Below are 26,500 nucleotides of genomic sequence, written 5' to 3'. Positions count from 1 at the left end.
ACTTCATGTCCACTTATTCGGTCACGCCCCCCCCTGCGAGACCGACGTCACTTCCACGCTCACTTCCGGTCTCGTTCCGAGCGTTCATTCCCATTCTCGCCTCTCCTTAATTAACTCTCTAAATTAACTCTCTAAATTAACTCTCTCGTTATATATCATCTCTCTATTTAACTCTCTCCATAATTAACTCCCTTTTTAACTCTCTCCAACGCTCTCGTCAAATCCGCTTCTCGCTATATATAACTCTCTAATTTAACTAAATTTAGCTCTTTTAGCTTTACGTTTAATCCTTCCCACCGCCATGAACCCCAAAGGCGGCAAGGAGGAGGCTCCCTTCGACTTGGAGAATCACTTCATCCTGCGGCTACCCAGCGTGAGCAGTGGTGCACCTAGCCTGGCACCACACACACACAGTGGTGTACCTAGCCTGGCACCACACTCACAGACAGTATTGTACCTAGCCTGGCACCACACACACACAGTGGTGTACCTAGCCTGGCACCACACACAGTGGTGCACCTAGCCTGGCACCACACACAGTGGTGTACCTAGCCTGGCACCACACACAGTGGTGCACCTAGCCTGGCACCACACACACACAGTGGTGTACCTAGCCTGGCACCACACACACACAGTGGTGTACCTAGCCTGGCACCACTCACACACAGTGGTGTACCTAGCCTGGCACCACACACACACAGTGGTGTACCTAGCCTGGCACCACACACACACAGTGGTGTACCTAGCCTGGCACCACACTAACACAGTGTTGTACATAGCCTGGCACCACACACACACAGTGGTGTACCTAGCCTGGCACCACACACACACAGTGGTGCACCTAGCCTGGCACCACACACACACAGTGGTGCACCTAGCCTGGCACCACACTAACACAGTGGTGCACCTAGTCTGGCACCACACACACACACAGTGGTGCACCTAGCCTGGCACCACACACACACAGTGGTGCACCTAGTCTGGCACCATACACACAGTGGTGTACCTAGCCTGGCACCACACACACTCATCTCTGTGTGTCTCCGTGTGTCTCTGTGTCTCTGTGTGTGTCTCTGTGTGTGTCTGTGTCTCTGTGTGTGTCTCTGTCTCTCTGTGTGTCTCTGTCTCTCTTTGTGGCTCTGTGTCTCTGTGTGTGTCTCTCTCTGTGTGTCTCTGTGTGTGTCTCTGTCTCTCTGTGTGTGTCTCTGTGTCTCTTTGTGTGTTTCTGTGTGTCTCCGTGTGTCTCTGTGTGTCTTTGTCTCTCTGTGTGACTGTGTCTGTGTCTCTCTGTGTGTCTCTCTGTGTGTGTCTGTCTCTCTGTGTGTGTCTGTCTCTCTGTGTGTCTCTGTGTGTGTCTGTCTCTCTGTGTGTCTCTGTGTGTGTCTCTCTGTGTGTCTCTGTGTCTCTGTGTGTGTCTCTCTGTGTGTCTCTGTGTGTGTCTCTATGTGTGTCTGTGTCTCTGTGTGTGTCTCTGTCTCTCTGTGTGTCTCTATGTGTGTCTATGTCTCTGTGTGTGTCTCTCTGTGTGTCTCTGTGTGTGTCTCTCTGTGTGTCTGTGTCTCTGTGTGTGTCTCTGTCTCTCTGTGTGTCTCTGTGTGTGTCTATGTCTCTGTGTGTGTCTCTGTGTGTGTCTCTGTGTGTGTCTCTGTGTGTGTCTGTGTGTCTCACGACAGGAGCAAGCTGAGGCTGTGCGCCGAATCATTCACTCTGGCAACATGAATCCTCGAGAGAGATTCACCATTCACCTGCACCGTGAGTCACCCCCACTCACCCCCCCACTCACCCCCCCACTCACCCCCCCACTCACCCACCCACCCACTCACCCACCCCCCCACTCACTCACCCACTACTCACCCACTCACCCACCGACTCACCCACTCACTCATCCACCCACTCACCCCCCCCCCCCCACTCACTCACCCACTCACCCACCCACTCACCCACTTACTCACCCACTCACTCAATCACTCACCCACTCACTCACCCCCCACTCACCCACCACTCACCCCCCACTCACCCACCACTCACCCCCCACTCACCCACCACTCACCCCCCACTCACCCACTCACTCACTCACCCACTCACTCAATCACTCACCCACTCACTCACTCACTCACCCACTCACTCACCCACTCACTCAATCACTCACCCACCCACTCACTCACCCACTCACACACCCACTCACTCACCCACCCACCCACTCACCCCCCCACTCACTCACTCACTCTCCCACTTACTCACCCACTTACTCACCCACTCACTCACCCACTCACTCACTCACCCACTACTCACCCACTCACCCACTTACTCACCCACTCACTCACCCACTCACTCACCCACTCACTCACTCACTCTCCCACTTACTCACCCACTTACTCACCCACTCACTCACCCACTCACTCACTCACCCACTACTCACCCACTCACCCACTTACTCACCCACTCACTCACCCACTCACTCACCCACTCACTCACTCACCAGTCACTCACCACTCACCCACTCACCCCCCACTCACCCCCCCACTCACCCCCCACTCACCCCCCCCAGCTGATGGACGTCACGGCGTGGTGAAGGTGGACTCCTGCCCGCTGTCTGCTCGTCTCGTAGAGCTGCCCTGCATCGTTGAGTCGCTCAAGACCATCGACAAGAAGAACTTCTACAAGACAGCCAACGTGTGTCAGGTGGGCGGGGTGGTGGTGGGCGGGGTGGTGGTGGGGTGAGTGGGTGGGTGGCTGAGTTAGTGGGTGGGTGGGTGGGTTAGTGGGTGGGTGAGTGGGTGAGTGGGTGGGTGAGTTTGTGGGTGGGTGAGTGGGTGGGTGAATGAGTGGGTGAGTGAGTGAGTGGGTGAGTGAGTGGGTGAGTGAGTGGGTGAGTGAGTGAGTGAGTGGGTGAGTGGGTGGGTGGGTGAGTTGGTGGATGGGTGAGTGGGTGGGTGTGTGAGTGGGTGGGTGGGTAAGTGAGTGAGTGAGTGGGTGAGTGGGTGGGTGAGTGTGTGGCTGAGTGGGTGAGTGCGTGGGTGATTGGGTCAGTGGGTGAGTGGGTCAGTGGGTGAGTGGGCGAGCGAGTAGGTGAGCGAGCAGGTGGGGGAGTGGGTGGCTTAGTGTTCCAGCATCGGCGCATCCACACCACATCATGGATGCATGCCGGGTCCAAGCAAGAACATCTGCTGGACTACATAGTGACGGACCAGCGGATGCTTGACACCAGGACCTACCGTGGAGCTGATCTGCCCTCTGACCATCGACTAGTCATCTGTAAGATGCGCCTGCCATTCTTCCACGCCGGTGGTGGGTGTACACCCAGGACCCCATTCAAATCTAAGGTGGCCTGGTCTCAGCTAGCTGATGAAAGTCGCAAGCGAGAATTTCATCATCGCTTACGGCTGGGGTTGGCATCGTCCACCACTCCTCCTGATGCCGAGGGTAAATGGGCGAGGTTTAGGACTGTGGCTCATGCAGCTGCAATGGCTGCTTTGGGTACACGGTCCAGACCTCCTCAGAGACCCTGGCTGACAGAGGAGGTGTTCAAGCTGGCTAAGAAAAAGCGACAGGCCCACTGTCATCGTCTACAGCATTCCACGTCGGAGAATAAGGAGGCTTACCGAAGCCTTCGCTCGGAGGTTCGGAGAGCCGTGAGGCGCTGCAAGGATGGGTGGTGGTCGCGGGTTGCTGAGGAGATGGAGTCTGCCTCAGTGGCCCGCGATCACAAATCTCTATTTAATTCCATCAAAAAAGTGACCTGCAGCGCCATACCTATTACCATCATTAGGGGAAAGAACGGTGATCCAATCTCCGACCGACAGGAACACGTTTTCAGATTTGCTGAGCATTTCTGTATGGTCCTGGGGGAGGGGAAATCCCTAAGCCAGGAAAACATCGTGGCACAAAGTGGGGATGACCCTGCTGAGGCTGCGGTGCCTCAAATATTGGAGGAAGTCACCCCCTGTGAGTGGCTGGCTGATGTGCCATCTGTTGAGGAAGTACTGAAGGCAATCCAGAGTCTGAGACCAGGAAAGGTGCCGGGTAGAGATGATATCCCAAGCGAAATGCTGAGGGAGGGTGGCGTTAGTGCACAGACTGCCCTACATGACATCATAACAACAGTCTGGACCACTGGACGGATTCCGCAGGATTGGAAGGATGCCCTGGTGGTCCCCCTCTTTAAGAAGGGGGACCGCACAGACTGTAACAACTACAGGGGCATCTCACTCCTCAGTGTGCCGGGAAAGGTCCTGGTAAGGATTATTCAACATCGCCTTGCCAGGCACGCTGAGGAGAAGCTTGCGGAGCCCCAATGCGGTTTCAGGAAAGGGCGGTCCTGCGCAGATGCCATATTTTCTGTCCGTCTGCTACATCAGAGGTGTAGGGAATTCCAACAAGACCTACATCTCTGCTTTATTGACCTGGTCAAGACCTATGATACCATCAGTAGGCCTGGGCTCTGGGTTGTTCTTCGTGCTTTCGGAGTCCCTGACCCTCTGCTCACGATCATTAAGGACCTTCATGATGGTGAGCGGGCCCGGGTAAAACTACGTTTCCGGGGGTCAGAGCCATTCCCTGTACACCTTGGGGTGCGACAGGGATGTCCTCTGGCTCTCACATTATTTAACATCTATTTCGACCACGTAGTTTGAGAAGCTTATTATGGCTGTACCAGAGGAATTTCCATCTGATACAGATACAATGGGAGGCTGATCGATGCCCGGGTGCGGTCAAGGGATGGCTCCCTATTGCTCAACCACGTTATGTATGCCGATGATCTGGTAATCGCTGCTCACTCAGAGGAGGAGTTGGAGGCGCTGCTGCTGAGACTGGAGCGTGCCACTAAGAGATGAGGCCTTTCCATCAGCCCCACCAAAACTAAGCACCTGCCTGGGTATTTTGTTCCATCGGACACTCCACTCCCACAACTTCCAATCGGTGATGGGGCAGTTGTGGAAAGAGTGGAGAGTTTCCCATACCTGGGCAGTGTGCTTATGACCGGCTCCGGTTTAACAGCAGAGGTCTCACTCCGAATCTGTCGAGCGGCAATATTTTTTCATCGGTTGCGTAACGCTGTGTGGAAGCTACCTGGTCTGTCGTTCCGCACGAAGGAGGAGCTCACAAATCCTTGAAAGATCCTGGCAAAGTCCCATCGGTGAGCTCCTCCGGCAGGCAAGGCTGCGTTGGCTGGGTCATGTAGCCCGCATGCCCAGCCACCGCATGCCGAAACAGCTTTTGTTCGGCCGGATCGAGGGGGCTAAGCGGGCGCGGCACGGGCTAGAGAAGAGATGGAGTGACGTGGTACAGGAGGACGTGGAGCTGAGTGGACTTGCCGATGACTGGTACCAGCGGTGTCAAGATCGACCTCTGTGGAGGAGGCTCGTGAAGGATGCTACTGGGCAGTTGGAGGCAGTCGCCCTCCAACAACAACGGAGGGCGGAGGAGCGACGCTCACAACAACGAGCGGAGCGCCGGGTGGCTAAAGCACAGCAGGTTGGCACAGTAGGGGGCACAGGTGGTGCATCAGCCAGTCATCTCAGTCAGTCGACCCGTGGCACCTGCTGGGTCTGCCCCGTGACCTCCTGCCAGCGGGCGTTCGACACTTCACGTGGCCTCAAGGTGCACATAGCCTGGCACAAGCGTCGTGGTGACGTCACCGCCACTTAGTGGCGAATGGCAGTTGTTGTTGAGCGAGCGAGCGAGTGGCTGAGCGAGTGGGTGAGCGAGCGGGTGAGGGAGCGAGTGGGTGAGGGAGCGAGTGGGTGAGTAGGCGGGTGAGCGGGCGGGTGGCTGAGCGAGTGGCTGAACGAGCGAGTGGCTGAGCGAGTGGGTGAGGGAGCGAGTGGGTGAGTAGGCGGGTGAGCGAGCGGGTGAGCGAGCGGGTGAGGGAGCGAGTGGGTGAGTAGGCGGGTGAGCGAGCGAGCGGGTGAGCGAGCGGGTGAGCGAGCGGGTGAGCGGGTGAGCGAGCGGGTGAGTGAGTGGGTGAGCGGGTGAGCGAGCGGGTGAGCGAGCGAGCGGGTGAGCGAGCGGGTGAGCGTGCGCGTGCCGTGAGCAGATGTTGGTGTGCACGGGCGAGGAGGAGGAGGAGGATGAGGAGGAGGAGGAGGCGCGTGAGGAGGTGGACGCCGAGGAGCCTGGAGCTGCCCGGCGCCGTGAGAAGGAGCGGCGCTCCCTCTGGAGCCACGGCAGTGAGCAGCACGGCACCTGGGGGGGGTGGGGGTGGGGGTGGGGGGTGGGGGTGGGGGTGGGGGGTGGGGGGTGGTGGGGGGGGGTGGGGGGGGTGGGGGGGTGAGTGAGTGAGTGAGTGAGTGGGTGGGAGGGTGGGTGGGTGGGTGAGTGAGTGGGTGAGTGAGTGGGTGGGTGGGTGAGTGAGTGGGTGAGTGAGTGGGTGGGTGAGTGGGTGAGTGAGTGAGTGGGTGAGTGAGTGGGTGGGTGGGTGAGTGAGTGGGTGAGTGAGTGGGTGGGTGGGTGAGTGGGTGGGTGGGTGAGTGAGTGGGTGAGTGAGTGGGTGGGTGGGTGAGTGAGTGGGTGAGTGAGTGGGTGGGTGGGTGAGTGAGTGGGTGAGTGGGTAAGTGAGTGAGTGGGTGAGTGGGTGAGTGAGTGGGTGAGTGAGTGAGTGGGTGAGTGAGTGAGTGGGTGAGTGAGTGAGTGGGTGAGTGAGTGGGTAGGTGAGTGAGTGAGTGGGTGAGTGAGTGGGTGAGTGAGTGAGTGGGTGAGTGAGTGAGTGGGTGGGTGAGTGAGTGAGTGGGTGAGTGAGTGAGTGGGTGAGTGAGTGAGTGGGTGAGTGAGTGGGTAGGTGAGTGAGTGAGTGGGTGAGTGAGTGGGTGAGTGAGTGAGTGGGTGAGTGAGTGAGTGGGTGGGTGAGTGAGTGAGTGGGTGAGTGAGTGAGTGAGTGGGTGAGTGAGTGGGTGAGTGAGTGAGTGAGTGGGTGAGTGAGTGGGTGAGTGAGTGAGTGGGTGGGTGAGTGAGTGGGTGAGTGAGTGAGTGAGTGGGTGAGTGAGTGGGTGAGTGAGTGAGTGGGTGAGTGAGTGGGTGGGTGGGTGAGTGGGTGAGTGAGTGGGTGAGTGAGTGAGTGAGTGGGTGAGTGAGTGGGTGAGTGAGTGAGTGGGTGGGTGGGTGAGTGAGTGGGTGAGTGAGTGAGTGGGTGAGTGAGTGGGTGGGTGAGTGAGTGAGTGGGTGACTGTAACTGTGACCCCCCCCAGTCACCCCCCCGTTGAAGAACGTGAGGAAGAGGCGCTTCAGGAAGTCTGCCCGCAAGAAGGTGAGCAGCAGTAGTATCAGTAGTAGTGTCAGTAGTAGTAGTATCAGTAGTAGTAGTATCAGTAGTAGTAGTATCAGCAGTAGTATCAGTAGTAGTAGTATCAGTAGTAGTAGTATCAGCAGTAGTATCAGTAGTAGTAGTATCAGCAGTAGTAGTGTCAGCAGTAGTAGTATCAGTAGTAGTAGTATCAGTAGTAGAAGTATCAGTAGCAGTAGTATCAGTAGCAGTAGTATCAGTAGTAGTAGTATCAGCAGTAGTAGTATCAGTAGTAGTAGTATCAGTAGTAGTATCAGTAGCAGTAGTATCACTAGTAGTATCAGTAGTAGTAGTATCACTAGTAGTATCAGTAGTAGTAGTATCAGTAGTAGTAGTATCAGTAGTAGTAGTATCAGTAGTAGTAGTATCAGCAGTAGTATCAGTAGTAGTAGTATCAGCAGTAGTAGTATCAGTAGTAGTAGTATCAGTAGTAGTAGTATCAGTAGTAGTAGTATCAGTAGTACTATCAGTAGTAGTAGTATCACTATTAGTATCAGTAGTAGTAGTATCAGTAGTAGTAGTATCAGCAGTAGTATCAGTAGTAGTAGTATCAGCAGTAGTAGTATCGGTAGTAGTAGTATCAGTAGTAGTAGTATCAGTAGTAGTAGTATCAGTAGTAGTATCAGCAGTAGTAGTATCAGTAGTAGTAGTATCAGTAGTAGTAGTATCAGCAGTAGTAGTATCAGTAGTAGTAGTATCAGTAGTAGTAGTATCAGTAGTAGTAGTATCAGTAGTAGTAGTATCAGCAGTAGTAGTATCAGTAGTAGTAGTAGTATCAGTAGTAGTAGTAGTAGTATCAGTAGTAGTAGTAGTATCAGTAGTAGTAGTATCAGTAGTAGTAGTATCAGTAGTAGTAGTATCAGCAGTAGTAGTATCAGCAGTAGTAGTATCAGTAGTAGTAGTATCAGTAGTAGTAGTATCAGTAGTAGTAGTATCAGCAGTAGTAGTATCAGTAGTAGTAGTATCAGTAGTAGTAGTAGTATCAGTAGTAGTAGTAGTATCAGTAGTAGTAGTATCAGTAGTAGTAGTATCAGTAGTAGTAGTATCACTAGTAGTAGTATCAGCAGTAGTAGTATCTGTAGTAGTAGTATCAGTAGTAGTAGTATCAGTAGTAGTAGTATCAGTAGTAGTAGTATCACTAGTAGTAGTATCAGTAGTAGTAGTATCAGTAGTAGTAGTATCAGTAGTAGTAGTATCAGTAGTAGTAGTATCAGTAGTAGTAGTATCAGTAGTAGTAGTAGTAGTATCAGTAGTAGTAGTATCAGCAGTAGTAGTATCAGTAGTAGTAGTATCAGTAGTAGTAGTATCAGTAGTAGTAGTATCAGTAGTAGTAGTATCAGCAGTAGTAGTATCAGCAGTAGTAGTATCAGTAGTAGTACTATCAGTAGTAGTACTATCAGTAGTAGTATCAGTAGTAGTAGTATCAGTAGTAGTAGTAGTATCAGTAGTAGTAGTAGTATCAGTAGTAGTAGTATCAGTAGTAGTAGTATCAGCAGTAGTAGTATCTGTAGTAGTAGTATCAGTAGTAGTATCAGTAGTAGTAGTATCAGTAGTAGTAGTATCAGTAGTAGTAGTATCACTAGTAGTAGTATCAGTAGTAGTAGTATCAGTAGTAGTAGTATCAGTAGTAGTAGTATCACTAGTAGTAGTAGTAGTATCAGTAGTAGTAGTATCACTAGTAGTAGTATCACTAGTAGTAGTATCAGCAGTAGTAGTATCAGCAGTAGTAATATCAGCAGTAGTAGTATCAGCAGTAGTAGTATCAGTAGTAGTAGTATCAGTAGTAGTAGTATCAGTAGTAGTAGTATCAGTAGTAGTATCAGTAGTAGTAGTAGTATCACTAGTAGTAGTATCAGTAGTAGTAGTATCAGCAGTAGGAGTATCAGTATTAGTAGTATCAGTATTAGTAGTATCAGTAGCAGTAGTATCAGTAGTAGTAGTATCAGTAGTAGTAGTATCAGTAGTAGTAGTATCAGTAGTAGTAGTATCACTAGTAGTAGTATCAGTAGTAGTAGTATCAGTAGTAGTAGTATCAGCAGTAGGAGTATCAGTATTAGTAGTATCAGTATTAGTAGTATCAGTAGCAGTAGTATCAGTAGTAGTAGTATCAGCAGTAGTATCAGTAGTAGTAGTATCAGTAGTAGTATCAGCAGTAGTAGTATCAGTAGTAGGAGTATCAGTAGTAGTAGTATCAGTAGTAGTAGTATCAGTAGTAGTAGTATCAGCAGTAGTATCAGTAGTAGTATCAGTAGTAGTATCAGCAGTAGTAGTATCAGTAGCAGGAGTATTAGTAGTAAGTATCAGTAGTATATCAGTACGTAGAGTATCATAGTAGTAGTATCAGAGTAGTAGTATCAGTAGTAGGAGTATCAGTAGCAGTAGTATCAGTAGTAGTAGTATCAGTAGGTATCAGTAGTAGTATCAGTAGTAGTAGTAGTCCAGTAGTAGTACAGAGAGTATCAGTAGTAGTAGTATCAGTAGTAGTATAGTAGTAGTAGTATCAGTAGTAGTAGTATCAGTAGTAGTAGTATCAGTAGTAGTATCAGTAGTAGTAGTATCAGTAGTAGTAGTAGTAGTATCAGTAGTAGTAGTATCAGTAGTAGTAGTATCAGTAGTAGTAGTATCAGTAGTAGTAGTATCAGTAGTAGTAGTATCAGCAGTAGTAGTATCAGCAGTAGTAGTATCAGTAGTAGTGGTATCAGTAGTAGTAGTATCAGTAGTAGTATCAGTAGTAGTAGTAGTATCAGTAGTAGTAGTATCAGCAGTAGTAGTATCAGTAGTAGTAGTATCAGTAGTAGTAGTATCAGCAGTAGTAGTATCAGCAGTAGTAGTATCAGTAGTAGTAGTATCAGCAGTAGGAGTATCAGTAGTAGTAGTGTCAGCAGTAGTAGTATCAGTAGTAGTAGTATCAGTAGTAGTATCAGTAGTAGTAGTAGTATCAGTAGTAGTAGTATCAGCAGTAGTAGTATCAGTAGTAGTAGTATCAGTAGTAGTAGTATCAGCAGTAGTAGTATCAGCAGTAGTAGTATCAGTAGTAGTAGTATCAGTAGTAGTAATATCAGTAGTAGTAGTATCAGTAGTAGTATCAGTAGTAGTAGTATCAGTAGTAGTAGTATCAGCAGTAGTAGTAGTATCAGTAGTAGTAGTATCACTAGTAGTAGTATCAGTAGTAGTAGTATCAGTAGTAGTAGTATCAGCAGTAGGAGTATCAGTATTAGTAGTATCAGTATTAGTAGTATCAGTAGCAGTAGTATCAGTAGTAGTAGTATCAGCAGTAGTATCAGTAGTAGTAGTATCAGTAGTAGTATCAGCAGTAGTAGTATCAGTAGTAGGAGTATCAGTAGTAGTAGTATCAGTAGTAGTAGTATCAGTAGTAGTAGTATCAGCAGTAGTATCAGTAGTAGTATCAGTAGTAGTATCAGCAGTAGTAGTATCAGTAGCAGGAGTATCAGTAGTAGTAGTATCAGTAGTAGTATCAGTAGTAGGAGTATCAGTAGTGGTAGTATCAGCAGTAGTAGTATCAGTAGTAGTAGTATCAGTAGTAGTAGTATCAGTAGTAGTATCAGTAGTAGTAGTATCAGCAGCAGTAGTATCATTAGTAGTAGTATCAGTAGTAGTAGTATCAGTAGTAGTAGTATCAGCAGTAGTAGTATCAGTAGTAGTAGTATCAGTAGTAGTAGTATCAGTAGTAGTAGTATCAGCAGTAGTAGTATCAGTAGTAGTAGTATCAGTAGTAGTAGTATCAGTAGTAGTAGTATCAGTAGTAGTAGTATCAGTAGTAGTAGTATCAGTAGTAGTAGTATCAGCAGTAGTAGTATCAGCAGTAGTAGTATCAGTAGTAGTAGTATCAGTAGTAGTAGTATCAGTAGTAGTAGTAGTATCAGTAGTAGTAGTAGTATCAGTAGTAGTAGTAACAGTAGTAGTAGTATCAGTAGTAGTAGTATCAGTAGTAGTAGTATCAGCAGTAGTAGTATCAGCAGTAGTAGTATCAGTAGTAGTAGTATCAGTAGTAGTAGTATCAGTAGTAGTAGTATCAGTAGTAGTATCAGCAGTAGTAGTATCAGTAGTAGTAGTATCAGCAGTAGTAGTATCAGTAGTAGTAGTATCAGTAGTAGTAGTATCAGTAGTAGTAGTATCAGTAGTAGTAGTATCAGTAGTAGTAGTATCAGCAGTAGTAGTATCAGTAGTAGTAGTATCAGTAGTAGTAGTATCAGTAGTAGTAGTATCAGTAGTAGTAGTATCAGCAGTAGTAGTATCAGTAGTAGTAGTATCAGTAGTAGTAGTATCAGTAGTAGTAGTATCAGTAGTAGTAGTATCAGTAGTAGTAGTAGTATCAGTAGTAGTAGTATCAGCAGTAGTAGTATCAGTAGTAGTAGTATCAGTAGTAGTAGTAGTATCAGTAGTAGTAGTAGTATCAGTAGTAGTAGTATCAGTAGTAGTAGTATCAGTAGTAGTAGTATCACTAGTAGTAGTATCAGCAGTAGTAGTATCTGTAGTAGTAGTATCAGTAGTAGTAGTATCAGTAGTAGTAGTATCAGTAGTAGTAGTATCACTAGTAGTAGTATCAGTAGTAGTAGTATCAGTAGTAGTAGTATCAGTAGTAGTAGTATCACTAGTAGTAGTATCAGTAGTAGTAGTATCAGTAGTAGTAGTATCAGTAGTAGTAGTATCAGTAGTAGTAGTATCAGTAGTAGTAGTATCAGTAGTAGTAGTATCAGTAGTAGTAGTATCACTAGTAGTAGTATCAGTAGTAGTATTATCAGTAGTAGTAGTATCACTAGTAGTAGTATCACTAGTAGTAGTATCAGCAGTAGTAGTATCAGCAGTAGTAATATCAGCAGTAGTAGTATCAGCAGTAGTAGTATCAGCAGTAGTAGTATCAGTAGTAGTAGTATCAGTAGTAGTAGTATCAGTAGTAGTAGTAGCAGTAGTAGTAGTATCAGTAGTAGTAGTATCAGTAGTAGTAGTATCAGTAGTATCAGCAGTAGTAGTATCAGTAGTAGTAGTATCAGTAGTAGTAGTATCAGTAGTAGTAGTATCAGTAGTAGTAGTATCAGCAGTAGTAGTATCAGCAGTAGTAGTATCAGTAGTAGTACTATCAGTAGTAGTATCAGTAGTAGTAGTATCAGTAGTAGTAGTATCAGTAGTAGTAGTAGTATCAGTAGTAGTAGTATCAGTAGTAGTAGTATCAGTAGTAGTAATATCACTAGTAGTAGTATCAGCAGTAGTAGTATCTGTAGTAGTAGTATCAGTAGTAGTAGTATCAGTAGTAGTAGTATCAGTAGTAGTAGTATCAGTAGTAGTAGTATCACTAGTAGTAGTATCAGTAGTAGTAGTATCAGTTGTAGTAGTAGTATCAGTAGTAGTAGTATCACTAGTAGTAGTATCAGTAGTAGTAGTATCAGTAGTAGTAGTATCAGTAGTAGTATCAGTAGTAGTAGTATCACTAGTAGTAGTATCACTAGTAGTAGTATCAGCAGTAGTAGTATCACTAGTAGTATCAGTAGTAGTATCAGCAGTAGTACTATCAGTAGTAGTAGTATCAGTAGTAGTAGTATCAGTAGTAGTAGTATCAGTAGTAGTAGTATCAGTAGTAGTAGTATCAGTAGTAGTAGTAGTATCAGTAGTAGTAGTAGTATCACTAGTAGTAGTATCAGTAGTAGTAGTATCAGTAGTAGTAGTATCAGCAGTAGGAGTATCAGTATTAGTATCTGTATTAGTAGTATCAGTAGCAGTAGTATCAGTAGTAGTAGTATCAGTAGTAGTAGTATCAGCAGTAGGAGTATCAGTATTAGTAGTATCAGTAGCAGTAGTATCAGTAGTAGTATCAGCAGTAGTAGTATCAGTAGTAGGAGTATCAGTAGTAGTAGTATCAGTAGTAGTAGTATCAGTAGTAGTAGTATCAGCAGTAGTATCAGTAGTAGTATCAGCAGTAGTAGTATCAGTAGTAGGAGTATCAGTAGTAGTAGTATCAGTAGTAGTAGTATCAGCAGTAGTAGTATCAGTAGTAGTAGTATCATTAGTAGTATCAGTAGTAGTAGTATCAGTAGTAGTGGTATCAGTAGTAGTAGTATCAGTAGTAGTAGTATCAGTAGTAGTATCAGCAGTAGTAGTATCAGTAGTAGTAGTATCAGTAGTAGTATCAGCAGTAGTAGTATCAGCAGTAGTAGTATCAGTAGTAGTAGTATCAGTAGTAGTAGTATCAGTAGTAGTAGTATCAGTAGTAGTAGTATCAGTAGTAGTAGTAGTAGTATCAGTAGTAGTAGTATCAGTAGTAGTAGTATCAGTAGTAGTAGTATCAGTAGTAGTAGTATCAGTAGTAGTGGTATCAGTAGTAGTAGTATCAGCAGTAGTAGTATCAGCAGTAGTAGTATCAGTAGTAGTACTATCAGTAGTAGTATCAGTAGTAGTAGTATCAGTAGTAGTAGTATCAGCAGCAGTAGTATCAGTAGCAGTAGTATCAGTAGTAGTATCAGCAGTAGTAGTATCAGCAGTAGGAGTATCAGTAGTAGTAGTGTCAGCAGTAGTAGTATCAGTAGTAGTAGTATCAGTAGTAGTATCAGTAGTAGTAGTAGTATCAGTAGTAGTAGTATCAGCAGTAGTAGTATCAGTAGTAGTAGTATCAGTAGTAGTAGTATCAGTAGTAGTAATATCAGTAGTAGTAGTATCAGTAGTAGTATCAGTAGTAGTAGTATCAGTAGTAGTAGTATCAGTAGTAGTATCAGTAGTAGTAGTATCAGTAGTAGTAGTATCAGCAGTAGTAGTAGTATCAGTAGTAGTAGTATCACTAGTAGTAGTATCAGTAGTAGTAGTATCAGTAGTAGTAGTATCAGCAGTAGGAGTATCAGTATTAGTAGTATCAGTATTAGTAGTATCAGTAGTAGGAGTATCAGTAGTAGTAGTATCAGTAGTAGTAGTATCAGCAGTAGTATCAGTAGTAGTATCAGTAGTAGTATCAGCAGTAGTAGTATCAGTAGCAGGAGTATCAGTAGTAGTAGTATCAGTAGTAGTATCAGTAGTAGGAGTATCAGTAGTGGTAGTATCAGCAGTAGTAGTATCAGTAGTAGTAGTATCAGTAGTAGTAGTATCAGTAGTAGTATCAGTAGTAGTAGTATCAGCAGCAGTAGTATCAGTAGTAGTAGTATCAGTAGTAGTAGTATCAGTAGTAGTAGTATTAGCAGTAGTAGTATCAGCAGTAGTAGTATCAGTAGTAGTAGTATCAGTAGTAGTAGTATCAGCAGTAGTAGTATCAGTAGTAGTATCAGTAGTAGTAGTATCAGTAGTAGTAGTATCAGTAGTAGTAGTATCAGTAGTAGTAGTATCAGTAGTAGTAGTATCAGTAGTAGTAGTATCAGTAGTAGTAGTATCAGCAGTAGTAGTATCAGCAGTAGGAGTGTCAGTAGTAGTAGTATCAGTAGCAGGAGTATCAGTAGTAGTAGTATCAGTAGTAGGAGTATCAGTAGTATCAGTAGTAGTAGTATCAGTAGTATCAGTAGTAGTAGTATCAGTAGTATCAGTAGTAGTAGTATCAGCAGTAGTAGTATCAGCAGTAGTAGTATCAGTAGTAGTAGTATCAGTAGTAGTAGTATCAGTAGTAGTAGTATCAGCAGTAGTAGTATCAGTAGTAGGAGTATCAGTAGTAGTATCAGTAGTAGTAGTATCAGTAGTAGTAGTATCAGTAGTAGTAGTATCAGCAGTAGTAGTATCAGCAGTAGTAGTATCAGCAGTAGGAGTATCAGTAGTAGTAGTATCAGCAGCAGTAGTATCAGTAGTTGTAGTATCAGTAGTATCAGTAGTAGTAGTATCAGCAGTAGTAGTATCAGCAGTAGTAGTATCAGTAGTAGTAGTATCAGTAGTAGTAGTATCAGTAGTAGTAGTATCAGCAGTAGTAGTATCAGCAGTAGTAGTATCAGTAGTAGTAGTATCAGTAGTAGTAGTATCAGCAGTAGTAGTATCAGCAGCAGTAGTATCAGTAGCAGTAGTATCAGTAGTAGTAGTATCAGCAGCAGTAGTATCAGTAGTAGTAGTATCAGTAGTAGTAGTATCAGTAGTAGGAGTATCAGCAGCAGTAGTATCAGTAGTAGTAGTATCAGTAGTAGTAGTATCAGCAGTAGTATCAGTAGTAGTAGTATCAGTAGTAGTATCAGTAGTAGTAGTATCAGTAGTAGTATCAGTAGTAGTAGTATCAGTAGTAGTAGTATCAGTAGTAGTATCAGCAGTAGTAGTATCAGCAGCAGTAGTATCAGTAGTAGTAGTATCAGCAGTAGTAGTATCAGCAGTAGTAGTATCAGCAGTAGTAGTATCAGTAGTAGTAGTATCAGCAGTAGTAGTATCAGCAGTAGTAGTATCAGTAGTAGTAGTATCAGTAGTAGTAGTATCAGCAGTAGTAGTATCAGTAGTAGTATCAGCAGTAGTAGTATCAGCAGTAGTAGTAGTATCAGTAGCAGTAGTATCAGTAGTAGTAGTATCACTTGTAGTAGTATCACTAGTAGTATCACTAGTAGTAGTATCAGCAGTAGTAGTATCAGCAGTAGTAGTATCAGTAGTAGTAGTATCACTAGTAGTAGTATCAGCAGTAGTAGTATCAGTTGTAGTAGTATCACTTGTAGTAACAGCAGTAGTAGTATCAGCAGTAGTAGTATCAGCAGTAGTAGTATCAGCAGTAGTAGTATCAGCAGTAGTAGTATCAGCAGTAGTACACTATACACTACAGAGTCTGTGGGTCTCTGTGTGGTGAGTCTATGGGTCTCTGTGTGTTGAGTCTGTGGGTCTCTGTGTGAGTGAGTCTGTGGGTCTCTGTGTGGTGAGTCTATGGGTCTCTGTGTGATGAGTCTATGGGTCTCTGTGTGGTGAGTCTATGGGTCTCTGTGTGATGAGTCTGTGGGTCTCTGTGTGGTGAGTCTGTGGGTCTCTGTGTGGTGAGTCTATGGGTCTCTGTGTGATGAGTCTATGGGTCTCTGTGTGATGAGTCTATGGGTCTCTGTGTGGTGAGTCTATGGGTCTCTGTGAGGTGAGTCTATGGGTCTCTGTGTGGTGAGTCTATGGGTCTCTGTGTGGTGAGTCTATGGGTCTCTGTGTGGTGAGTCTATGGGTATCTGTGTGGTGAGTCTGTGGGTCTCTGTGTGGTGAGTCTGTGGGTCTCTGTGTGATGAGTCTATGGGTCTCTGTGTGATGAGTCTATGGGTCTCTGTGTGGTGAGTCTATGGGTCTCTATGTGGTGAGTCTATGGGTCTCTGTGTGATGAGTCTATGGGTCTCTGTGTGATGAGTCTATGGGTCTCTGTATGGTGAGTCTATGGGTCTCTGTGTGGTGAGTCTATGGGTCTCTGTGTGATGAGTCTATGGGTCTCTGTGTGATGAGTCTATGGGTCTCTGTGTGGTGAGTCTACGGGTCTCTGTGTGGTGAGTCTATGGGTCTCTGTGTGATGAGTCTATGGGTCTCTGTGATGAGTCTATGGGTCTCTGTGTGGTGAGTCTATGGGTCTCTGTGTGGTGAGTCTATGGGTCTCTGTGTGGTAAGTCTGTGGGTCTCTGTGTGGTGAGTCTATGGGTCTCTGTGTGGTGAGTCTATGGGTCTCTGTGTGATGAGTCTATGGGTCTCTGTGTGGTGAGTCTATGGGTCTCTGTGTGATGAGTCTATGGGTCTCTGTGTGGTGAGTCTATGGGTCTCTGTGTGATGAGTCTGTGGGTCTCTGTGAGGTGAGTCTATGGGTCTCTGTGGGGTGAGTCTACGGGTCTCTGTGTGGTGAGTCTATGGGTCTCTGTGTGATGAGTCTATGGGTCTCTGTGATGAGTCTATGGGTCTCTGTGTGGTGAGTCTATGGGTCTCTGTGTGGTGAGTCTATGGGTCTCTGTGTGGTGAGTCTGTGGGTCTCTGTGTGGTGAGTCTATGGGTCTCTGTGTGGTGAGTCTGTGGGTCTCTGTGTGGTGAGTCTGTGGGTCTCTGTGTGGTGAGTCTATGGGTCTCTGTGAGGTGAGTCTATCCACTTTGTTAATTGATGTGGCTGCTGATTATGATGATGACGACGCTGCTGATGATGATGATACTGCTGATGACACTGCTGCTGCTGATGACGCTGCTGCTGATGACGATGATGATGACGTCACTACTGATGATGATGTCACTGCCGATGATGATGCTGATGACGACGTCACTACTGATGCCGATGACCCCATTACTGATGACGATGATGATGACGACAATGACGCCACTACTGCTGATGACGATGACGTCACTGCTGATGATGACGATGATGTCGCTACTGATGATGACGATGACGTCACTACTGATGACCTTGACGTCACTACTGATGATGACGATGACGTCACTACTGATGACCTTGACGTCACTACTGATGATGACGATGATGACGTCAGTATATTGAGTGCCCAGATGTTGAAAAGGAAATCAAACGGCTGCTGAGGACTGACGCAGAAGCTGTGAGTGTCCGTATCCTAGCAACAACAACAACAACAACAACCACCACAACTACTACAACAACCACAACAACAACAACAACTACCACCACAACTACTACAACAACAACAACAACAACCACCACCACAACTACTACAACAACTACTACTACCACCACAACTACTACAACTACCACCACAACTACTACAACAACCACAACTACTACCACCACTACCACCACAACTACTACAACAACCACAACTACTACCACCACAACTACCACTACCACCACGACCACAACCACTACAACTACTACCACAACTACTACAACAACCACAACTACTACCACCACAACTACTACAACAACCACAACTACTACAACAACAACAACCACAACTACTACAACAACAACAACCACAACTACTACAACAACCACAACTACTACCACCACAACTACTACAACAACCACAACTACTACAACAACAACAACCACAACTACTACAACAACCACAACTACTACAACAACCACAACTACTACCACCACAACTACTACAACAACCACAACTACTACAACAACTACTACAACAACCACAACTACTACCACAACTACTACTACCACTACCACCACAACCACCACAACTACTACCACCACAACTACTACAACAACCACAACTACTACCACCACAACTACCACTACCACCACGACCACAACCACTACAACTACTACCACAACTACCACCACAACACCACTACCACCACGACCACAACCACTACAACTACTACCACAACTACCACCACAACTACTACAACAACAACAACTACCACAACAACCACAACTACTACCACCACAACTACCACTACCACCGCTACTACCACAACCACCACAACTACTACAACAACCACAACTACTACAACAACCACAACTACTACAACAACCACAACTACTACAACAACCACAACTACTACAACAAACACAACTACTACCACCACAACTACCACTACTACCACGACCACAACCACCACAACTACTACAACAACCACAACTACTACCACCACAACTACTACAACAACAACAACTACCACAACCACAACTACTACAACAACCACAACCACCACAACTACTACTACCACCACAACCACCACAACTACTACCACAACTACCACCACAACTACTACCACAACTACTACCACAACTACTACCACAACTACTACCACAACTACTACCACAACTACTACCACAACTACCACCACTACTACCACCACTACCACAACCACCACTACCACCACGACCACCACTACCACCGCTACTACCACAACTACCACAACTACTTCCACTACCACTACTACTACCACCACAACTACCACCACAACTTCTACTACCACCACTACTACTACCACCGCTACCACCACTACTACCACAACAACCACAACTAAAACCACTACTACTACCACTACCACAACCACCACCACATCTACTACCACAACTACTACAACCACCACCACAACTACCACCACAACAACCACAACTACCACCACAACAACCACAACTACCAACACAACAACCACAACTACTACCACCACAACTACCCCTACCACTACCCCCAATAACATTACCTCTACCACTAACACTACCAATAACACTACATCTACCACTACCCCTACCTACCTTCAATACCACTAACACTACCCCAATAACACTACCACTACCCCTACCACTACTCCCACTAACACTACCACAATAACACTACCACAATAACACTACCCCCAATAACACTACCCCCAATAACACTACCCCCAATAACACTACCCCCAATAACACTACCAATAACACTACCACAATAACACTACCACAATAACACTACCACAATAACACTACCAATAACACTACCACAATAACACTACCAATAACACTACCACAATAACACTACCACAATAACACTACCAATAACACTACCACAATAACACTACCACAATAACACTACCACAATAACACTACCACTACCAATAACACTACCACAATAACACTACCACAATAACACTACCACAATAACACTACCACTAACACTACCACAATAACACTACCACAATAACACTACCACTAAGACTACCACAATAACACTACCAATAACACTTCCCCTACCACTAACACTACCAATTACACTACCCCCAATAACACTACCACAATAACACTACCAATAACACTACCACAATAACACTACCACAATAACACTACCAATAACACTACCACAATAACACTACCACAATAACACTACCAATAACACTACCCCCAATAACACTACCACAATAACACTACCAATAACACTACCCCCAATAACACTACCACAATAACACTACCACAATAACACTACCACAATAACACTACCACTAACACTACCACTAACACTACCACAATAACACTACCACAATAACACTACCACAATAACACTACCACAATAACACTACCACAATAACACTGCCACTAACACTACCACTAACACTACCACTAACACTACCAATAACACTACCACAATAACACTACCACAATAACACTACCACAATAACACTACCAATAACACTACCACAATAACACTACCACAATAACACTACCACAATAACACTACCACAATAACACTACCACAATAACACTACCACAATAACACTACCACAATAACACTACCACAATAACACTACCACAATAACACTACCACAATAACACTACCACAATAACACTACCACAATAACACTACCAATAACACTACCACTACCACAATAACACTACCACAATAACACTACCACAATAACACTACCAATAACACTACCACAATACCACTACCACAATAACACTACCACAATAACACTACCACAATAACACTACCACAATAACACTACCACAATAACACTACCACAATAACACTACCACTATAACACTACCACAATAACACTACCAATAACACTACCAATAACACTACCACTACCCCACTAACACTACCACAATAACACTACCAATAACACTACCAATAACACTACCACTACCCCACTAACACTACCACAATAACACTACCACAATAACACTACCACAATAACACTACCACAATAACACTACCCCCAATAACACTACCACTAACACTACCCCTACCAATAACACTACCACAATAACACTACCACAATAACACTACCACAATAACACTACCACAATAACACTACCACAATAACACTACCACAATAACACTGCCAATAACACTACCACAATAACACTACCACAATAACACTACCACAATAACACTACCAATAACACTACCACAATAACACTACCACAATAACACTACCACAATAACACTACCACTAACACTACCACAATAACACTACCACTAACACTACCAATAACACTACCACAATAACACTACCACAATAACACTACCACAATAACACTACCACTAACACTACCACAATAACACTACCACAATAACACTACCACAATAACACTACCACAATAACACTACCACAATAACACTACCACAATAACACTGCCACTAACACTACCACTAACACTACCACTAACACTACCAATAACACTACCACAATAACACTACCACAATAACACTACCACAATAACACTACCAATAACACTACCACAATAACACTACCACAATAACACTACCACAATAACACTACCACAATAACACTACCACAATAACACTACCACAATAACACTACCACAATAACACTACCACAATAACACTACCACTACCAATAACACTACCACAATAACACTACCACAATAACACTACCACAATAACACTACCACTAACACTACCACAATAACACTACCACAATAACACTACCACTAAGACTACCACAATAACACTACCAATAACACTTCCCCTACCACTAACACTACCAATTACACTACCCCCAATAACACTACCACAATAACACTACCAATAACACTACCACAATAACACTACCACAATAACACTACCAATAACACTACCACAATAACACTACCACAATAACACTACCAATAACACTACCCCCAATAACACTACCACAATAACACTACCAATAACACTACCCCCAATAACACTACCACAATAACACTACCACAATAACACTACCACAATAACACTACCACTAACACTACCACTAACACTACCACAATAACACTACCACAATAACACTACCACAATAACACTACCACAATAACACTACCACAATAACACTACCACAATAACACTGCCACTAACACTACCACTAACACTACCACTAACACTACCAATAACACTACCACAATAACACTACCACAATAACACTACCACAATAACACTACCAATAACACTACCACAATAACACTACCACAATAACACTACCACAATAACACTACCACAATAACACTACCACAATAACACTACCACAATAACACTACCACAATAACACTACCACAATAACACTACCACAATAACACTACCACAATAACACTACCACAATAACACTACCAATAACACTACCACTACCACAATAACACTACCACAATAACACTACCACAATAACACTACCAATAACACTACCACAATAACACTACCACAATAACACTACCACAATAACACTACCACAATAACACTACCACAATAACACTACCACAATAACACTACCACTATAACACTACCACAATAACACTACCAATAACACTACCAATAACACTACCACTACCCCACTAACACTACCACAATAACACTACCAATAACACTACCAATAACACTACCACAATAACACTACCAATAACACTACCACAATAACACTACCACAATAACACTACCAATAACACTACCACAATAACACTACCACAATAACACTACCACAATAACACTACCACTACCAATAACACTACCACAATAACACTACCACAATAACACTACCACAATAACACTACCACTAACACTACCACAATAACACTACCACAATAACACTACCACTAAGACTACCACAATAACACTACCAATAACACTTCCCCTACCACTAACACTACCAATTACACTACCCCCAATAACACTACCACAATAACACTACCAATAACACTACCACAATAACACTACCACAATAACACTACCAATAACACTACCACAATAACACTACCACAATAACACTACCAATAACACTACCCCCAATAACACTACCACAATAACACTACCAATAACACTACCCCCAATAACACTACCACAATAACACTACCACAATAACACTACCACAATAACACTACCACTAACACTACCACTAACACTACCACAATAACACTACCACAATAACACTACCACAATAACACTACCACAATAACACTACCACAATAACACTACCACAATAACACTGCCACTAACACTACCACTAACACTACCACTAACACTACCAATAACACTACCACAATAACACTACCACAATAACACTACCACAATAACACTACCAATAACACTACCACAATAACACTACCACAATAACACTACCACAATAACACTACCACAATAACACTACCACAATAACACTACCACAATAACACTACCACAATAACACTACCACAATAACACTACCACAATAACACTACCACAATAACACTACCACAATAACACTACCACAATAACACTACCAATAACACTACCACTACCACAATAACACTACCAATAACACTACCACAATACCACTACCACAATAACACTACCACAATAACACTACCACAATAACACTACCACAATAACACTACCACAATAACACTACCACAATAACACTACCACTATAACACTACCACAATAACACTACCAATAACACTACCAATAACACTACCACTACCCCACTAACACTACCACAATAACACTACCAATAACACTACCAATAACACTACCACTACCCCACTAACACTACCACAATAACACTACCACAATAACACTACCACTATAACACTACCACAATAACACTACCAATAACACTACCAATAACACTACCACAATACCACTACCACAATAACACTACCACAATAACACTACCACAATAACACTACCACAATAACACTACCACAATAACACTACCACAATAACACTACCACTATAACACTACCACAATAACACTACCAATAACACTACCAATAACACTACCACTACCCCACTAACACTACCACAATAACACTACCAATAACACTACCAATAACACTACCACTACCCCACTAACACTACCACAATAACACTACCACAATAACACTACCACAATAACACTACCACAATAACACTACCCCCAATAACACTACCACTAACACTACCCCTACCAATAACACTACCACAATAACACTACCACAATAACACTACCACAATAACACTACCACAATAACACTACCACAATAACACTACCACAATAACACTGCCAATAACACTACCACAATAACACTACCACAATAACACTACCACAATAACACTACCAATAACACTACCACAATAACACTACCACAATAACACTACCACAATAACACTACCACTAACACTACCACAATAACACTACCACTAACACTACCAATAACACTACCACAATAACACTACCACAATAACACTACCACAATAACACTACCACTAACACTACCACAATAACACTACCACAATAACACTACCACAATAACACTACCACAATAACACTACCACAATAACACTACCACAATAACACTACCACAATAACACTACCACAATAACACTACCCCCAATAACACTACCACTAACACTACCCCTACCAATAACACTACCACAATAACACTACCACAATAACACTACCACAATAACACTACCAATAACACTACCACAATAACACTACCACTAACACTACCACAATAACACTACCAATAACACTACCACAATAACACTACCAATAACACTACCACAATAACACTACCACAATAACACTACCACAATAACACTACCACTAACACTACCACAATAACACTACCAATAACACTACCACAATAACACTACCAATAACACTACCACAATAACACTACCAATAACACTACCACAATAACACTACCCCTACCCCTACCACTACCCGACTACCCCTACCACCACCTCGACCACCACGACCACCACGACCACGTGTGTTGCTGCTGCATCTGCTGCCACGTGTTGAACCTGTACTTCCTGAGCTCTGCTGCTGCTGGGGCTGCTGCGGCTGGGTCCAGGCTGGGAGGTGATTCTGGACGAGGATTTACGTGACGCTGACGGAGTCCGCGGGAACTTGCCTGGTCTCCTGCTGGACTCCTCGACCAGCGGGGCAGCCACAGCCACACCTAGGGGAGCCTCAGGTGACTCGCTAGTCAGTCACTCGCTCAGTCACTCGCTAGTCAGTCACTCGCTCAGTCACTCGCTAGTCAGTCACTGACGGAGTCCGCGGGAACTTGCCTGGTCTCCTGCTGGACTCCTCGACCAGCGGGGCAGCCACAGCCACACCTAGGGGAGCCTCAGGTGACTCACTCAGTCACTCGCTCAGTCACTCGCTAGTCAGTCACTCGCTAGTCAGTCACTGAAGGAGTCCGCGGGAACTTGCCTGGTCTCCTGCTGGACTCCTCGACCAGCGGGGCAGCCAAAGCCACACCTAGGGGAGCCTCAGGTGACTCGCTAGTCAGTCACTCGCTCAGTCACTCGCTAGTCAGTCACTCGCTCAGTCACTCGCTAGTCAGTCACTGACGGAGTCCGCGGGAACTTGCCTGGTCTCCTGCTGGACTCCTCGACCAGCGGGGCAGCCACAGCCACACCTAGGGGAGCCTCAGGTGACTCGCTAGTCAGTCACTCGCTAGTCAGTCACTCGCTAGTCAGTCACTCGCTCAGTCACTCGCTCAGTCACTCGCTAGTCAGTCACTCGCTAGTCAGTCACTAGTCACTCGCTCAGTCACTCGCTCAGTCACTCGCTAGTCAGTCACTCGCTCAGTCACTCGCTCAGTCACTCGCTCAGTCACTCGCTAGTCAGTCACTCGCTCAGTCACTCGCTAGTCAGTCACTCGCTAGTCAGTCACTGAAGGAGTCTGCGGGAACTTGCCTGGTCTCCTGCTGGACTCCTCGACCAGCGGGGCAGCCACAGCCACACCTAGGGGAGCCTCAGGTGACTCGCTAGTCAGTCACTCGCTAGTCAGTCACTCGCTAGTCAGTCACTCGCTCAGTCACTCGCTCAGTCACTCGCTAGTCAGTCACTCGCTCAGTCACTCGCTCAGTCACTCGCTCATTCACTCGCTCATTCACTCGCTCAGTCACTCGCTCATTCACTCGCTCATTCACTCACTCGCTCAGTCACTCGCTAGTCAGTCACTCGCTCAGTCACTCGCTCAGTCACTCGCTAGTCAGTCACTCGCTAGTCAGTCACTCGCTCATTCACTCGCTCAGTCACTCGCTCATTCACTCGCTCATTCACTCGCTCAGTAACTCGCTCATTCACTTGCTCATTCACTCACTCGCTCAGTCACTCGCTAGTCAGTCACTCGCTCAGTCACTCGCTCAGTCACTCGCTAGTCAGTCACTCGCTAGTCAGTCACTGACGGAGTCCGCGGGAACTTGCCTGGTCTCCTGCTGGACTCCTCGACCAGCGGGGCAGCCACAGCCACACCTAGGGGAGCCTCAGGTGACTCGCTTAGTCACTCGCTCAGTCACTCGCTCAGTCACTCGCTCAGTCACTCGCTAGTCAGTCACTCGCTCAGTCACTCGCTTAGTCACTCGCTAGTCAGTCACTCGCTCAGTCACTCGCTAGTCAGTCACTCGCTAGTCAGTCACTCGCTAGTAACTCACTAGTCACTCGCTAGTC

At 44.9% G+C, this 26,500-nt stretch overlaps 1 protein-coding gene across 1 annotated transcript; it reads left to right on the top strand.

Annotated features, from left to right (window-relative positions):
- Positions 1-25,172, top strand: LOC116958328 (transcription initiation factor TFIID subunit 7). Its single transcript, XM_032980886.2, has 7 exons — positions 1-373; positions 1,674-1,752; positions 2,549-2,682; positions 6,038-6,170; positions 7,185-7,243; positions 17,656-17,728; positions 24,891-25,172. The coding sequence occupies exons 1-7, from the start codon at positions 302-304 to the stop codon at positions 25,088-25,090; spliced, it is 750 nt and encodes a 249-aa protein (XP_032836777.2). The 5' UTR covers positions 1-301; the 3' UTR covers positions 25,091-25,172.
- Positions 25,173-26,500: the final 1,328 nt, after the last annotated feature.

Source organism: Petromyzon marinus, assembly GCF_048934315.1.
Source record: "Petromyzon marinus isolate PM22_M1 ecotype Great Lakes invasive population chromosome 76 unlocalized genomic scaffold, UKy_Petmar_22M1.pri1.0 chr76_unloc.2, whole genome shotgun sequence".
In the NCBI taxonomy this organism is placed as follows: Eukaryota; Metazoa; Chordata; class Hyperoartia; order Petromyzontiformes; family Petromyzontidae; genus Petromyzon; species Petromyzon marinus.
This window is presented reverse-complemented; position numbering and strand designations above follow the sequence as displayed.

Coding starts and splice junctions, on each gene's coding strand:
- LOC116958328 (XM_032980886.2), top strand. CDS start 302: ATGAACCCCAAAGGCGGCAAGGAGGAGGCTCCCTTCGACTTGGAGAAT. Junction 2,683..6,037: donor AGACAGCCAACGTGTGTCAG/GTGGGCGGGGTG, acceptor TGCCGTGAGCAG/ATGTTGGTGTGCACGGGCGA. Junction 6,171..7,184: donor CTCCCTCTGGAGCCACGGCA/GTGAGCAGCACG, acceptor GACCCCCCCCAG/TCACCCCCCCGTTGAAGAAC.